Below are 18459 nucleotides of genomic sequence, written 5' to 3'. Positions count from 1 at the left end.
CTATACATTTAACTAATTTATTTATTTAAACTAAATTGAGAAACTAACCTAATTAATGTAATAAATCTAACAAGCCTAATATCACACAACCAAAGAACCAAAAAAAAAATATATTATAAGAAATTCCTTTCTCATACATATAAGTTATAGATCATGGAAAAGGAATACGAGTGGCAAAGCTACAAAAAATAGATAAGGAAATTGTCGGACTGCACGAGACTGTATATATAAATAAGTGAACCAACAGAAAGTGACAAGCTATATTGCTAAGGCAGTTGAAACTTCAATAGGGTGAGAATAAATTCCATTAACACTGCCACCTGATCGCAAACAATTTCACAAAATGAAGCTCAAGCCAAGCAAAGAGTTTCTGAAGTCCTAATGGGAGGGTGGGGGGAAGGTAGTGGGACAGTGATGAAGCGGAGGAGGTGGGGCAAGGGGCACTGATATAAAAATAGAGGAGCTCAAATTTTTATGTCAAGTCTACAATATTAAATCTTTGTGAGTGCCTCGTGAAAGGCCAATTTGCTTTCACAAAGTTAAAGGCTGCAATCCATCTTTTATAGAATATGCCACATAGAAAGTGACCCATCCCCAATAGAGGTGATGGAAGTGGTGATGTTGTGGCTGGACATTTCCGCCATGTCCCCAAGTCTCCAAGATGTCCCCCCTATAGGTAACACATTTTTATTTGTGGAGCGGAGGGGAAGCATCGTCGTGGAACACTGGTAATTGATTAACCAGAAGACAATTATCGTAAGAGGATGAGAATTTCATAGCACACTCACTGATTTCATTCAATTTGCATACTCAAGTGCACCTCACGGGTTAGTGAAACCCTTAAGTAATTGAGATGATATGAAAGCAACTTTAATAGTGTATGCAAGCTTCACTTGAATACATTTTTAGAACTAGATTGATAAAAGGGTTCTGCAAGATTCACTAGAATACATTTTTAGAACTTGAGCTTGAGCTCTTTCATGCAAAACACATCTGAAATTTTGAAATTGAGAATGACAATGTATCATAGTCAAATTATATTTTTACAAAATGATGTAGATAAGATAAATAAAAATCCAGAAACATTCTATATTAGAATCTTCGATAAAAGTAACGCAACAAAAGTTAAAACTAATTGCAATGTGGCCTGACCATAATATTAGATTATAACAACACAAAATAAAGAAAAAAACACTGAGCATGGATGTTACTAAAATGAACCCCATAAATGAAGAAAACAAGTCCACACATAGTTAGTATACGAACTTGAAGACTATCAAGGAAAACAACATTACTTCTAGGCCTCAAATTATTGCGTGTTGAGACCATCGCTTAGTATTGCCAAAGATCTTTTGAAAATATATTCCAAGCCTACACAAGTTTAATTGTCATGTGTCCATTTCCATACTAGATCCACTTTCACTCAATGACAACCTTAGGAAGCATACACAGAGGAAGACAAACAAATGAAAAACAATGAAAAATTCTAATTAGTACAAAATTGCATTAGGACTCCTGCTGCACAACACAGAAACCATGCAAAGTGATTACAATATTATCTTTCTATAGTTTTGATTAAGCAATTTATCCAAAACAGCATTTCAAAAGAGATTTTGTTTAACATGCAGAAACTGCAAAGGGATTGCAATTCTATCTTTCTTTCTATCACTTTAATTGTGTATTTTATCCAGAATTAACACTAAAAACACAAACTTCTGATAGAGTACTTTCCATAAGAAAAATTATTAGAACTAACATAAGAAAAAACATCCAATACCATTCATATGCAAACTCAATGGCTAATATAATGAACAGACCACAACCAAATCAAACACACCTGCTCTAACTCCAAACCACTATCCGTGAGTTTTGCAATAACCACTGGATATCCCTTTTGCTTTGTCCAAGAGTCCATCAGCTCATTCACAGATTCACCAGACTCCTCTGAGAGGACAGCCCATAAATCCTCAGTCCTTGCATTTTTGCAAGCATACCTTTTGATATATGAAACAAGGCCCTTCTGAATAAAAGAAATAATCAAAGCATTAGAAGACAATTTAAAATCACAAAAGATTTAGAAGAATTGATACATTAGCAAACTAAAAGAGGAACTAAAATCAAAATACGTATGCACTAATATTAGAGAATCGAAAAAATGAGTGATGACTACAAATGAAAAGTAGTTTTTAAAAATCAATAGTTATATGTTTACATTACAATTATGATTTCATTTCAATAAATCTTCACCACTTCTGTTTTGCAGGTATTTGTATTTCTAATCAATATTCTATGCTTTATCCCTTTTGACTATACCTCTTTCATTCCTCTAGAAATTAAGCTATAATTTATTAAATTACAGAACATCAATTGAAAAGACCAGTAATGCATGTCAACACGGATGGAAACTAACCAAGAAGCAAAATAGCAAGTTGTACTTTATCAATATGCTTGTGGACCAAGGGATTTTTATGTGATAGATCTGCTTTTGTAGTTAGCTTTCATTTTAACTAGCCACAATGCCCAATCAGATTCACTTTCGTTCAATATGTCAGTAAACATGTGCCAAAGAATAACCCACTTCCTTTATGAAAAGGTAAGAAACATCATGGCCCATAAGAATTAACTTCATTCAACAGCTGTATACTGTATGACCATATTTGTGACATAACTTACAGTACTAAGCATATGAAGTGTTCTGAAGAGATAGCAAACCATGTCATAACAAATTGGGTGTTTGGTTAGCACTTATTATTCCTGCTTATTTGTTAATATAGAATGCTTTGATCTACTTGTTTAGATAACTTTCATTCATTAATTAACTTTTAAAGGAAGCCACAAAAAAATGCAAAAAAAAAAAAATGCACCATTCAATGTCGCACTTGGATTTACTAGCAGGATCCACCATGAAATAACAAACTGTCATAGTCAATACAAGATATATTAAAAACTAACCATGATATCTGAATAAAACTGAGGTACAGACATCATTGTACAAAAACTAAATCTGCATCCTCGGTCTTCCCATGTACAATAAAAAAGCAACAAATGCTAGCAAGCCAATAAGTCCTCAAACCATAGAAAAGGCACTTCCCATCTCTCTGAGTTTGTGGCTATCCATCTATATATGTGTTGATATAGACAAGAGATATAAACTTGAACATTGATTATAATATAAATACATTTCTTATGCTTTTGAATCTTATAAAAACCAAGAGAGATGCAGAAAAAAAAGTCTTCAATTAACCTATATGAGATCCTACCAGATGTACACTCCTAATAGAGCAAGCTTGGAGAAGATAAGCATGTGAAGTACATGGGTATGAATTGTGAGACAAGGCTGACTTGTAAGCTAAATTGCCAATGCAAGTATAGGTACAAGAACCTGGCACGTGGGTACAGGAAAATTAATTTTGCCCTTGGATGCATGGGTTTGGATATGTGGCGTGTATACAAATAATCTAAAAATATATACCGAATTGTAAAAACTAATAATAATGATAAAATCTGAAATTAGGCAGCACAAGATGTTGAAATAAAACTGAAATAAAATTGGCTTTATATCTATATATAACTTTCACATTGATAAATAGTATTGAAATAATATTTACAATATAATAGGTTTAAACTTTAAAATAATATGATCAAAATCATTATTTGTTCACATAAAATACTATTACATTGAATTGAAAAATATTAAAAACAATCAGTTAATTAAGTTTTGAACAATATTATAATAAAATTCAAAAACATGATATAATATAAATGAATTTGAAATTTTAATTTTACTCCAATAATATATAAATAATAAATATGTTAAATAGTTTACATTGAATCTTAATTATTAAATATACTATAGACTTACTATGGATGATAAAATCATTTAGGAGTTTCTCATCCAGTAAAACCTCATAATGTATTTATTATTTACCACGGTGCTAAGGTTCATAAAAAATCCACTACGGGTTGGGCTTCAACATTTTCATCAAGTCAATGGAGGCTCTATAAAAGGAAGAGAGCAAAAGATGATGTTTTATTGATTCAAGAGAATGCCTTTAGATAGGTGCCACAAAAGGACAAAACTGCCAACACTGATAACCATTCACAAATGCAATTTAAAACACTAAAAACTGTAATACGCCAACATTTCCCCACTAATAACATTTATTCAAACAATGGTGGAACATTGTGTTGTCAGTCTTGTGGCCTTTCCACACCATCGCTCCATTGCAAATGGGAACCCCCCCTTTTTCTTTGGCCATTATTAGTTGCTAGTCTTAGTCTTAGTGTGGCAACCTTTGTTTCAAGCCTTAGAGAGTAATAAGGTAGAAGATTGGGAGAAGTCTTAAATGCAAATCAGTTCTAGTCACAAATCATGGCCTTGTAGCACTCAAGAGGTTTCATCTACACATGGCCCATAATTAGTTGAAATTTGATGTCAAATATGGAGGAGAACTTGGACAAGCATAAAATTGGATTCAATGTTGAGGAGAAATAAGGAAAACAAGGATCAAGTCTTATTTTTATAACTTAAGTTTCTAGCACCTCAGGCAAATTTTAACCATTGAACTTAATGTCACGGCCCAAACCCTGGTGATTTCCACACTCTTCTTGGGGCTCTCAAACTCATGACAAATGTGGAATCATCAAGAAGCCCCTCAGCAAACTGCAAACAAGTAATGAATATCTTGAATTCAATGCAGTAAAAAGCTTGAAATTAATGAAATCTGAGCGAGATGCAAGAAATGGTTTAACACTTACCACAATTTTGAGGATTAACCGGGGATGAAACCCAAGAGAGCCTGATTTCAGCCCCTCTTTTGGGAACTCCAAGCCAAAGACAATGCCATCGTCTGCCTAAGTTTTGCGGCTCTAGAGTCTAAACCTTCAAATCCAAGATAAGATGAATATGGAATTGCTAAGCAAGACAAATGCTTGAGTGGAAAACTTAAAAAGGATGAAGTTATTTGCCATTGGAAAATTGACACATCTTGGCAAACGCATGAGAAAATCAGGACACCCAATCTCCAACCTAATCCATGTGCAAAAGCTGAGAACAATTCAAAATGGAAAATCTGTTAAACACTTTGCAATTTTTTAGGGAATCAAACCTGGGAAGAGCCCAAGAAAGGTCGGATTTCTGACCTTGTTGGAGCTCCAAGCCCAACATCGTGGTGAATTCCACCCAACCTTTAGAGGAAATCAGAATCATGTGTGGTGAAATTTAACATCACCAGGCTGGAAACAGAGCAAGGAAAGAATAAAATCAGTCTTTACCTCATACTTCAAGTTTCAACACTTGAAAATTCTAGTCAACTTCAAGTGCCTTAACTGCTCAAGTTTTTGCTAATGTTTGATTAGATTTGTATGTAGAAGGAATTTTATTTTAATCTCAGATCTATGTAAGTATCTTCAATGTTGATGGTATAAAACTTCACAATATCACAATGATGATCGTTATATACCACTCACTATTTAATATCGGTCAGTTCTAATATTAGTGCAGATGTAAATCTGCGAGATCTAATGTCAATATCGATTTCCTATAAATCTATAATTAGACTGATGTGATATGATCTCAATGAATAGCAATGTCTGATTTAATCTTACTCAATAAGATTACGCTCAATCTGAATATGTTCTTATTGCTTGGATCAATCTGCTGGTATCGATCTCTTATGAAAACCCGATCTCTTTATTTATGCTGCTATTTGAGGTAGTATGAATCGCTGTAATGATACTTGCTTTTTGCACTTATATTTTTGTATTCTTACAAGATCCCAATCGGCCTTCATATTTGTATGTTGTGAAGAGACATATCTCCCGTAGAGGCATGCCTCTACGTGGAACATGTTTCACATAGAGACATGTCTCTACGTGAGATATGTTCTGACTGAATCATGTCCAACCTGTTTAATGATGTTGTTTCATATTATAATATACAGCAATCATCTAGCAATGAGATTGATTAAGTTTGCCATGTTATATGTTATATTATTAAATACATATACATGGCCATTAATTTATAAGCATGTTTAATTAATTTATGATTAACATAATTAAAGCAAAAGATCAGATTAGTTAGGCCAATTGAACATTTGATTTCACTAGTTAGAATAATCTGACCTAAGCTACAATATTAGTGAGGACTAATTTTATCCCAGAAATGAAACACAATAGGTCCATTTATTGTGTGGAAGAAAGATATCAATTCACCGTGATATATGGAGTGGTGCAAATATCAAGTAACGTGATATTCACGACTCCCAAAGATATATCCAGAATTATGGTATGTGCACTAGCACCATATCACATGCTACCTACCATAAGGATATCAGTTCATGGCATATCCACAGATATTAAGTCACATAATATCTACCATGACTATCTCTGTAATATCATTATGGTTTATTTATTGATATAAAGTTTCATGTATCCACCATGATGTCTTAAGAGATATTAAGTTTTAACTATCATGACATGTCTATGGATATCAAGTCTCATGATATCCATCATGATAGTAAGGTCAATAGTTGTAAAGTCATCACCTTACAATATCAGCCAAATACAAGTGCTCATCATTTAAAAGTCATCACCTTTCAAGGATGTCCTCAGGGGGCCATGCAATCATAAAGCCACACAGATGATAATATAAGAAATAACACATTTAAATAATTGAGTCAATCTCAAATTAAGTTACATTTTCAACCATACCAAGTTTATCCCGAAAGTGCTCAACCTTGTCTTGAAGAGAGGCTTGGTGAGAATGTTTATTGTTTGTTCACTTGTACTAACATATCTCAACAAAAACATTCCTTTCTACCATGTCTCTAACATAGTGATAAGGAATCTCTATATACTTAGATCTATCACTGAACTTTGGATTCACTAACAGCGTTATACAACTCCGGTTGTCACAATGGATGATGGTAGGATCCAAGGATTGACTAAACAAGCCCATGAGAAGTTTCCTCAGCCATACAACTTCTCTAGCTCCCATGGAGATTGCAATGCACTCAACTTTTGCGGAACTTTGTAAAATTGAGAATTGTTTCCTACTAATCTAAGAGATCATAGATGATCCTAAGCTGAAGCAACCTATTGATGTGCTCTTCCTATCGACCACATTTCTAGCCCAATCTAAATCAGTGTATCCATGTAGATCTAGGTCTACATTATTGTATTTAAGACCATATCCAATAATGCTACACAGGTATCTCAGAATGTGCTTTGCTACAACCAAGTGTATCTGCATTTGTTCACACATAAATCGACTAAGTGCATTTACTACATAACAAATGTTTGGTCTATTGTTAACCAAATACATCAAGGACGCAATTATTTTCCTATATAGAGTGGGATTTGCAAACTTTTTTGAGTCTGTTGCTGCTTTATTTTACTTGTGTAAGTTTGTTTCCATGGGCTGCACTCCATCATTCCAAACCTTTTCAGAATGTCAATAGTGTACTTTCCTTCATTTAGAGTAATACCACCAGCTCGCTGCCATACTTCTAAACTAAGGAAATAATGTGAAGGGCCAAAATCCTTTATGTCAAACATTAACTCTTGATCTTTCTTACATTTGATTATAAGGTGATCTTCTCTTGTAATCAACAAGTCATCCATATATTGAATAACAATCAGCATTTCACCATTAATTAACTTGAAGTATAGATTCGGAAATGCATCATTCTTGGAGAAGTTCAAGCCCAAAAGATATTGATCTATCCCTTCATACCAAGCTCGAGGGGTCTGTTTAAGCCCTTATAGTGCCTAGTTTAATCTGCAAACATGTGAACCATTTTCATCTATAACAAATCCTTCACTTTTCTCTAGGTATAGTTCTTCTATTATTTCATTCAAGAATGCAATCTTTACATCCACCCAGTGCATCTTCCATCCTTTAGTATGGCAATAGCAATTACAACCCTAACAAAAGTATATCTAGCAACTAGAGCAAATGTTTCTGCATTAGCAATCCCTTCCTTTTGGAAGAAACCTTTGGCAACTAATTTCTCTTTTGGCTTGGGTGCAATGTCCCAAACACCATTCTTAATAATATATTTGTACTCTTCTGTCATTGCATCTTTCCAATATTGAAGTTTGATGGCTTCATTAACACTAGAAGATTCTAATTTGATGATCTCACTCATCAAGGTGACACAATTGGAGAAAAAGTGGGGTCTTTTGCTTTGCCTAAAGGTTCCCCTTTTGGTATTACAAGATTTTCAGCTTCTTGAATTATCTTCCTTGTCCGAAGTGGTCTCTTCAAATTCATGTTAGTGTCTCTAGGTTTATTGGCGAGGTCCACGGAGTCTCCCTCTTAATTCTCAAGCACATGATCCTCTTCCATATTTTGAGGAAGTTCTTGATCTTCTATCCCATGAATGCGTTTAGATCTTCTGAAAGCAACTTCTTCCTCAAAGATAATATCCATATTTAGTTCAATTAAATTATGTCCAAGTACATAGATCCTAAAGGCTTTAGATGTTTCACTATAGCCTACAAATATTCCATGTTTGTTTGAGGGTTCAAACTAAGAACTCTTTTCTTTAGGTACATGAATGTAAATTGGACAGCCAAAGATTCCCAAGTGACTTATGTCAAGCTTAATCCAAGTGAATGCTTCTTCAGGGGTTTTTTTATCTAGAAGGGAATGAGGGCATCTATTCTGGATGTTCTCCAACCATATGTCAATTTGCTCTTCTTCTTCAAAGGCCTATAGAAATAGGGTGTGGGATGAGATTGAGCATTTTAATGCTTTTTCCATATCAGCTATTCCTTGTGAACAAAATTTTAAAGCAGATTGCCTTGCAGTCTCCACTTCTCTCTTTATTCCTCACCCTTAATTCAACAGAGATATTTACACAGTGGAGATGATTCTAAGGCCCAGTGTGATAGATAATGACCAACATTGGCAAGTCTTTGATGATGATGGACAAATCATTGCATTTCTTGAGGGGCGAGCTCCATTTTCTGATCTGAATTTTGCAGGATCTAATAATGTTGATGTGAAGAACCATGACGAGAAACGAGGAGACAATCCTTAAATTATCCAGCTGAAAGGTAATGTTATTCCAAGGGGATTAGCCACTCTTGAAAGTCTTTTCGACGAAGAAGATAAAAAGAAGAGGAAAGTCGAAGAAGCTAAACCTTCCAATTCCTTGGACTTCGAGAAGGTGAATATTGGTTCAAAAGAAACTCCGAAGATGATTCTAATCGGGAAAGAATTGTCATCAAAAGAAAAAGGAGAATTCGTGAATTTATTGTAGGAATATCAAGACGTTTTAGCTTTTGGGGTTATTCAGATCTAAAAGAATTCATGAATGGAAAATTCAAACATTACATTCCCTTAAAACTTGGTTCAACTCCCTTCCGAAAAAAATAGAGGAAATTCAATCCGAAGGTCGCTAATGTTGTATTTAACGAAGTTGATAAAATGGTTAAAGAAAAGATCATCTATCCTATCCACCATTCCACATGGGTAGCCAATATTGTCCCAATCAGGAAGAAGAATGGTGAGATAAAGGATATGTACTGACTTCCAAAATTTGAATCAGGCATCACTTGAGGATAATTACGAGCTCCCTGTCATGGATCATATCTTGTAATTGGTATCTGGTTATGAGTTCATATTGATGCTAGATGGCTTCTCCAATTATAATCAGATTAGTATTGCTCCAGAAGATCAACATAAAACAGCCTTTACCACTCCATGGGGTACATTTGACTACAATCATATGCCTTTCGATTTGATAAACATCAAAGTCGCCTTTCAATGAACAATGGATCATTCATCTGCAGACCTCAAGAATAAGATCATCGTCATGTATCTTGATGATCATACTGTGTTTTCTAAAAAGAGAAGAGATCATGTGCATCATCTGAAATTCGTCTTGCATTGATGCCAAACTCAGGGCATCTCACTAAATCCTAAGAAATCTATTTTTGCAATGACAAAAGGCAAACTGCTACAGCACATCGTCTCAAAGGAAGGTATTCAAATAGACCCCGAGAGGGTGAAAGCTATCCAATAGTTATTACTCCCAATGAGCAAACCAGGGGTCAAATCTTTCTTTGGGCATGATAAATTTCATAAGGATATTCGTGCCAAATTTCTCAAAAATTATGAGGTCAATTGTGGATATGATGAAAGGGAACATAAGTTTCAAATGGACAAAAGAAGGTAAGGTTGCTTTTCAACAAATTAAAACTGCAATCACTAATGCTCCTACTCTATAATATCCAGATTTTTCTAAAAAAACTCATTCGTATTATTCTTATGCATTTGAAAATACTTTATTTTCTAAACTACCTCAACCTGATGAGGATAATGATGAAGCCCCGATAGCATTCATGAGTGCTCCTCTTAAAAAACACGAATTAAAATATTCATTGATCGAAAAGAACACCTATGCTATGGTCAGAGCAGTGAAGCAATTTAGGTTTTGTATTTTAAATTCTCATTCCAAAGTATTTGTTCCTAATTCAGCGATGAAAGCTATTCCAACACAATAGGAGATTGGTGTGAACAAAAGAGCCTCCTGGATAGCTTAAGTACAAGAATATGATCTTGATATCAAATATAGGTAGCTTGTCACAGGAAGAGGTTTGTGCAAAGCTATCGCAAAAGGATCTCCCGGAAACGAAGAAGAGAAAGAGAGAGAAATTCCATTGGTTTTATCTATCAGTAATGTCGATAATTGGTTTTCCAACATTGCTTATTTTTTGACATATGGAGAATGTCCGTTTCATCTATCATACAAAGAAAAAAGGACCCAAAAGAGGACCTTGAAATTGAAATCTGCAAGGTACATTATCTGGGGTGATATGTTGTACAAGGCAATAGATGGCACTTTCTTGAGATGTGTGGATTCTGACCAAAAAAAGGAGTTACTTCAATTGTTCCATAACGAAACATGTGGAGGACACTACTTAGCATTGGTGACTGCCTATAAAATTCTAAGGAATTGTTTCTATTGGCCCGAAATGTTCAAAGGTGTAGAGGAATGCGTCAGGAAAGCCAAATCCTGCCAACATTTCAAAGGAAGATTTCAATTAGCGGCACTCCCGTTGAAACCAGTTGTGATTGAAGAACCCTTTCAACAATGGGGTATGGACTATATGGGTCCTATCCATCCTCAATCCAGCGTCGAACATACATTCTGATGGCGACTGATTATTTCACCAAGTGGGTGGAGGCCATTCCAGTTAAGCAAACAACTTCAAAAGTGGTGTGTAGTTTCATCAAGCAAAATATCTTGGTTAGATTTGGAGTCCCTAACAAGATTGTTGTTGGCAATGCTACAAACTTCTTGTCCCGAGAAATGTCAATCTTTTGTTATCAATATGGAATCATATACTATCTCATTCCTCGGATTATTATGCACAAGGAAATGGTCAAGTAGAATCAAGCAATAAAAACATTATATCCATTGTGTGGAAGTTGATAGATATCAACCAAAGGTCTTGGTACAAACATTTGTATGATGCGTTATGGGCAGATTGCACCACTAAGAAGAGGGTGACAAAGCTATCCCCTTTTGAGATCATGTACGGTACTAAAGCAAGTTTTCCTCTAACTCTTGAAATGTCCACTTTAAAGTTGCAGAATGCTATTCAAAATCATGAATTCAAAGATGCTCTTAAAAATAGGATACTGTATTTGACCAAGCTCAAAGAAGAAAGGGAAGTGGTGGTTGATAGCATACGGGAACATCAATCCCGAGTGAAGAAGTTGTTTGATAAGAAGACAAAGCAAAGGGTGTTCCAAGAAAGTGATCTGGTATTGCTTTACAAACTATGTCCCATACAATTAAGCAACAATGTCAGGTAGTTGCCAAGGAGGGAGGACCTTACGTGTAAGAGCAGTGTCTAGAATTAGACATAGTTACAAGGATATCATTTGTTCTTATGGATAGACCATCAATTGGACTCCTCATAACATCTCCAACTTCAATGCTAATTAATAATGATATCTAACGCTGATCATAGGGACACCAAGGACCATTAACTTGGTATGTAGTTGAAGCAGCACTTGATAAAAGACATCTAACAAGTATAGGAATTTTAGTATGCTCTGATACCAAATATTAAAGGAAAAGAGTAGAAGATGATGTAATATTGACTCAAGACATTCTTTAAATAGGGATAACCATTCACAGATGCAATTTTAAAAAGTAAGAAACCGTTTTACACCAATAGGCTTCTTAATGTTCAATCATGTAATGAACCTTTCTGGCTCAACTTCTAATCATCCTATAAGTTGACAATATTTTATTGTTTTGCAATGTCTTGATATTTTAGAATATATAAAGGGTTCAGAATTATTGCATAAATGAAAGACAAGACGTTGCACATTCAATAATGGAAGCAGTTCAAATTTATAGATAAGTCATAGCATGGCATTTCTTGCAATTGTAAAAAAGTAATGAAATCTGTAGCAAATATACGAAACCTAGCACAAAACATAGCCTTGAAACTTTGCCACAATCCCCTCAAAATTCAATAGACAATACTTATATTTGTCTAGCCCCTCAACCTTGGAATGATTGAACGCATACACCATGCTTTGCTGTTGAAATCAGGCGCCAACCTCTAAAGGTCTCGTGTGGGTATACAAAAAGGATGGGCTGCCTTCTAAACCTTTTCAAACTCCATCAAGAAGTAGTGAATCAATCACTGATAGCACACCTATGGGATAGTTTTACAAATACCCTCTGAAATAAACCTGCAACTATCAATTCTCCTCATCATTTTAAGCACAAATGTAGCTCTATAAATAAGCCACTCTCTGTAGTACATTTAAGTGTTTATTTTAACACCTCAAATGTTGACTTGCTAAAGAAAGTCATATTTCTCCAAGCTACAAAACTCACACCAAACCATGTCAAAGTATCCATTCATAATAATGGTATACTTTGCTGCTTTGTCCTTTATAAACTCTCACACCAAAACACTTGCTTTTGAGCCTTTAAAATCATTAATATATTTTTATTTTTATTCCTATTGCGTTGACTTAGGAAAGCACTAACTAGCCCCCCTTAGTATTTTACCATCTTAAAAGAGAAGCACCCATTATCGAAGACCTTTTAGCCCCAGTCCTTTCATGATTTTATGGACCATGGATGTATTTGTGCTCAATCTGCTTTTTCTCCTACTCTGTTCCTCTTTTTCAAGTTTCATCAATGCAATTTCTGAGACCTTGGGGTACCCTTTCTTGAGATAACCTTGGTATAGATCAACCCAATAGGTAGACCAAGTCGACCTGTACCTCAAGCAGTTTTGGTCTTGAAGCTAGTTTTGCCTCGGAGATATAATTTGGAAAATCGAGTAACTTTGTCAGCTTTATTTATAAAAGGAAGCCTAAACACCTCATGTTCATATCCAAGGAAATCTATACAATCATGAACGACACTCAAGCTAGCAAAGTCAAGGCATTTCAAGCATTCATCAAGTAGTCAAGGTGCTTTCAAAGATTCAAGGATCTTTTGTGAGCATTTTCTCTTCAAGAACTAGCATTGTATTAGCCGTCAAAGGAGATCTACATTGTGGCATTCATTGTATTCTTCCTTTGTGCATGTCTACATCCATGGTTCCATGATTTAGTATTGGTGAGATCCATTACATTTGTGGAGATTTCCTACATCATTGAAGATTCAACATCAACAACATTCAAACATTGCAAAATATCAAAGTGAATATTTACATTTGTCTTACTTCTTTACATGCTTTTACATACTTGTCTTCTAGGTTAATTCCTAAACGGGGCCTAGACCCAGCCAAGCCCCTCCCCCCAACAAAAATATTTTTTCTTGTTTGCAAGAACAAGATATCAATATTGCATATTCAAACCTAAAAGTATCAAGCATTAGCTTTCGGAAAAATCTGGGTTGACCTAGTTTCAGTGCTCCAAGAACATGTTTGTTATCCCATAAACCTACTGGTAGATGTCACCCAAACCGACCTATACCTTGAGATATGAGGCTTTTGGGATTTTCTAGGTTTTCTATCTTGATCTCAAATCCATAGTTGAATTCTCAATCACAGTTTTAGATCCACAATTTTAGGAGCAAAAAAGCATGTTCTCTTGCATATTTTAATGTTAGATTTCTACCCTTCCTTTCATCTCCTATCATAGACCTATTTTAATATTTTGATTGGGTTGATTGCATACATATTGCTCCTAGATCTATTTTACCTTTGTCACTTATTTGATTGGTTCATTTTATACTCACATTGCACATTTGAAGTTAATGAACATTGCATGAAAGAAGACTTGTTTGCATACTTCCTTAGTATAATTTAGATTTAGTATTAGCATCCCTTCATCCTATTTGGGTTTTTCTAATCTAACTTGAGGTAGAGCTATGCTTGGAAGCCCCTCTTCTCTTGTATTGAATGGCTTAGTGTGACAATGTGTTATTAATGAATTTATCTCATCTATTTTACATTATTAAAATCATTGATGCCATTTTCACCACTAAATGGTATGATAATCATTTAATGCACTTTTAGAATTAACTGTCCCCCACTCATTAAATAACTTTATCATTAATCAAGCAATTTTATTAATGATCAAATAATACTGGTGTGCTCAATAAAGTCATTCCACTAAGGCAACTAATAAATTAGTCAACCAATGTGTAGACCATAAGTCCAAGTGTCCTGCCAATCATAGGAAAAAAATTGACTTACTATAAATAGTTGTCCTCTATGGAGTTTCCAAGACAGGGATGTGTTTCCAATACGAGTACGGGTCAAAGCCAAAATTTTGGGGACAGGACCTAAGGGGACAACGATTAAAAATATAGGGGATTTTTTTATATAGAGACAGAATTCGAATAGGCATATCATAACATTATTAACCATTCACCATGGATTTTAGAAGATCAATTCATGGAAAATTATCAAATGAAAAATACTAAGTATTCTATGATAACAATATCACATACATATATAGAAAAAATCAAAATGCCTGAAGGCTCCAAGTATCATGCATGAAATCAAAATGAAATTTAACTAAAATATAGTAAAAAATAAATATTAAATGCAAAATTTCGTCCCTATTGCTATTGTTCTATTTTTTTTCTTCCTCTTAACAAGTACATCAGATCTAAAAATAGGTAGAAGAGTTAGTGTTATAGTGTTTTAATGGACCAAATATGGTTTGCATATTTTTGTTATGTCTTGAAGACAACTAGGGGCTGCACAAACAACAAAAAAAAGTCAAAAAAAAAATTTCGGGGGTGTTTTGCCTTTACCCGAATGGCTGGAAACATGGGTACGACCCCAAAATCATAGGGGATGGCAATAATAGACACTTTCTTGAAGCGCCCTACTAAAGATGGAAATCCAAACTTTCTTGAAATAGACACTTACTATAAATAGTAAATTTTGCAAACTGATCCAAACAAAGAGTAATCTTAAACATTCTTGTCCTTTAAAATGGGAATTTGCCTCTAGTTCTGCAACTAAGACCCTCTAACCATCTGAAAACCTACAATCTGGCATTCTTTCATACTGGCATTCTTTCATCCTGATGATGGATCATTGAGTATGATCTGAAACATTGATGGTGAAAATTGGAACACAATCACACCCAAATAAACATTTTGCATATCACAAATCATACCCTACAATCACAGCATTGTCTATGATCATTTTCATCAGATCTGCGGGGATGAAAACCTGCATACTAGCATGGCACAAGCCACTGGCTGATTACATTTAGAAAAAAAATCGCTAGAGACCCTCACTTCTTCCTCCAAAATGCATAGCAGATGGATGAAAAAAGCCCCAGCCCTGTTTCATACAAGCTTAGGGAAAATTACATTGATTTTTTCACATTTATTAGTTTGAATTTCCTACACAGATTTGGCAAAGAGGAGATACAGCCCAGGGGTATGCCTAGGTGCATTTGGGGCATACCCTAAGTGCACCTAAGTGTACCCCCAAATGTGCCAAAACCCTACAACTAAGCCTATAAGCCCTCACATGCTCTGACGTTTTGCCAATGGGAAAATAGAGTAGAGGGTGAAAATTCCAAAGTGGTGAATGTACCTTCTCTCAGTAATTAAAACATGCTTTAACATGAAAATTGATCCTCTTCCTTTGTAATCATAAATTTATAACCACCATAAATAAGGGAAAAAAATCCATCAATGTAATGACTCCTCATTGAGGTCATCTTGAGATGACTATAAACATGTTACAAAAAGAAAAATATAACTCAAAACACATATTAACATACAATATACAAGAGAACATTTTTCTCTAGATGAGAAATACAAAGGATTGTTCACGTGTACAATATTTCCCACTCTACATACATCTCCAGGTAATGACTTGGCATTTTAATCCTAACTTCCTATTGTTTATTACCATGAGATAAGATATCCAAAGCAGAATATTAATGGATATATGTTGCATATTCTATGTCAAATTTAGATCAGGAATGTACTTTCAGTCAGTAATTAAAAAATGCTTTGACATGCAGGTTCATCCCCTTCCTTCATAATCATAAATTTATAACCACTATAAATTAGGGAAAAATCCATCAATATAATGACTCTCCATTGAGGCCATCTTCAGATGACTATTAACATGTGCTAAATACAAAAAAAATACATCTCAAAGCACATATAAAGATACAATATACAAGAGAACGTTTTTCTCTAGATGAGAAATAAAAAAGATTGTTCACATGTACAATATTGCCCTCTCTTCACACATCTCCAGGTAATGACTTGATATTTTAATACTGACTTCCTATTGTTTACTACCATAAGAAAAAATTAGCCAAAGCAGAATATCCAGGGATATATGTAGCATATTCTATGTCAAATTTAAATCAGAAATAACAAGTTATGTTTCTCAAGACTTCCAAGATCAGAAATAAATTCAATCTACTACCTGGAAACACTGAGCTCCTAAGTAGCTCTCAAGCATGCGGATAAGAGAAGCTCCTTTTAAATAGCTTATAGCATCAAATATTTCATCAATTTGTCTTGCATGGTGAACTTCCACCTGAAAAATATTCAAACCTAAGAATGTTGACAACAACAAAATATGTTTTCCACCCACAAAGAAAGTTTGTTGCTTCTTTAAGAAACATAATGCTAAGAAATAATTATAACTACAAACAGAATAGAGAAAAAAAAAGCAATTAACAAAGAATTCACAAATCATGCTCTTGGAAGGTTAATATCTAACATTTAGCATCAAAAAATTATACAACAATGAGTTTTCATTCATTTTACAAGTGCAGCACACACCCAACTATAACAAATATTGATGACCAAGAATAAACAAAGAACTAGAATGATTTGACCACCCCATTTCAGATGAAGATGCTTTTTGAACCAAATAAAGAACAGGAAGTGATCATATTTTCAGATAATCATTTCACCTCAATGGGATGAGACTCAACAAGCCCATCCAATCTGAAGGCCTCCATTGTTTGGTCAGTAAATTGGGTCCAAATCTTCCATTCTGGAAATAAGTGATCTGCTGCCAAATAACTAACCTGCAATACCGGCACATGTCTTTAAAGATATTGAGCAGTGTCACATATTCCTCTACGGCATACCCACAGAATATAGCATAACCACAAAATAACTTAATTCTAGCAGATAAACAAAGTTCATGATGTCAACATTATTATGTTTACACTAAATAAAATTATATTCATTGAACCCAAATGAGGGATATATAGATGATGACCCAGGTTGCAAAGCCTTCGTTCAGCCATAGGTGAGTCCACCACTCCATCGTAACTAGATTCCCAAACCACTGGTGAGCTAATTCATGTGCCACAACAATTGCGACCTACAGAAGCAGAAGAGCAAGGAACTGAGTGAGTTATATCCTCTATTAGTTAGTGATTACTGATTAACCATCGCTATAGCTGTAAACAACTAAGACAAAAAACTTATTTAGTAATGGTGAAACACTGAAAAGAATCCTGACTGCATGCATAAAATCAACAAAACCACTCTCACCAACACAATTGATCATTGGATACTCATCATAAGTAAACCACTAAATATGATCAAGATGCTAAAAACCACTTTAGAATGGCAAAAAGGGCTCCTGACAGCATATAAAATCTTAACAAAAGTACAAACACCAACATAATTGTCATCTGATAATGAAGAGATTTGAGTAATGATTCATACTTCATGTTAGTAATAAAAATAATCACAACAGAATCAAGAGGTTGAATAATAACACGGGAGAAGTGTACTGATTGAATATATATACTCAACAAAATCATATAAGTTAATACAATTTGTCATCTGACAATTACCAAGGAAGTTTCATGATCACTAACATATTTGAAAATATGCCACAAGAAGATAATTGGATCTCCTACAATTTTCTTAGAATGTTAGTCATTAGCCTATCCAAACTTTAAATTTCAGATCATTTCTGCCTAAATTTGGCATTAATAGATAAAAA

General features: G+C 34.5%; 1 protein-coding gene across 2 annotated transcripts in view; it reads right to left on the bottom strand.

Moving 5' to 3' along the window:
- The window catches only part of APM1 (aminopeptidase M1), a 79478-nt gene that overhangs the window by 9148 nt on the left and 51871 nt on the right, over positions 1-18459 (bottom strand). For both annotated transcript variants that reach the window (XM_089799853.1, XM_089799852.1), the window contains exons 9-12: positions 17722-17826; positions 17408-17524; positions 16912-17025; positions 1838-2020 (exon numbers count right to left, since the gene is read on the bottom strand). In XM_089799853.1, the coding sequence (XP_089655979.1) occupies positions 1838-2020; positions 16912-17025; positions 17408-17524; positions 17722-17826 (519 nt within the window). The remainder of the gene's footprint in view (positions 1-1837; positions 2021-16911; positions 17026-17407; positions 17525-17721; positions 17827-18459) is intronic.

The sequence above is a fragment of the Cupressus sempervirens genome, chromosome 9, assembly GCF_028749045.1.
Source record: "Cupressus sempervirens isolate cs-2001-9-10 chromosome 9, ASM2874904v1, whole genome shotgun sequence".
In the NCBI taxonomy this organism is placed as follows: domain Eukaryota; kingdom Viridiplantae; phylum Streptophyta; class Pinopsida; order Cupressales; family Cupressaceae; genus Cupressus; species Cupressus sempervirens.
Note: the sequence above shows the minus strand (reverse complement) of the source record. Positions and strands in the feature narration are given on the sequence as shown.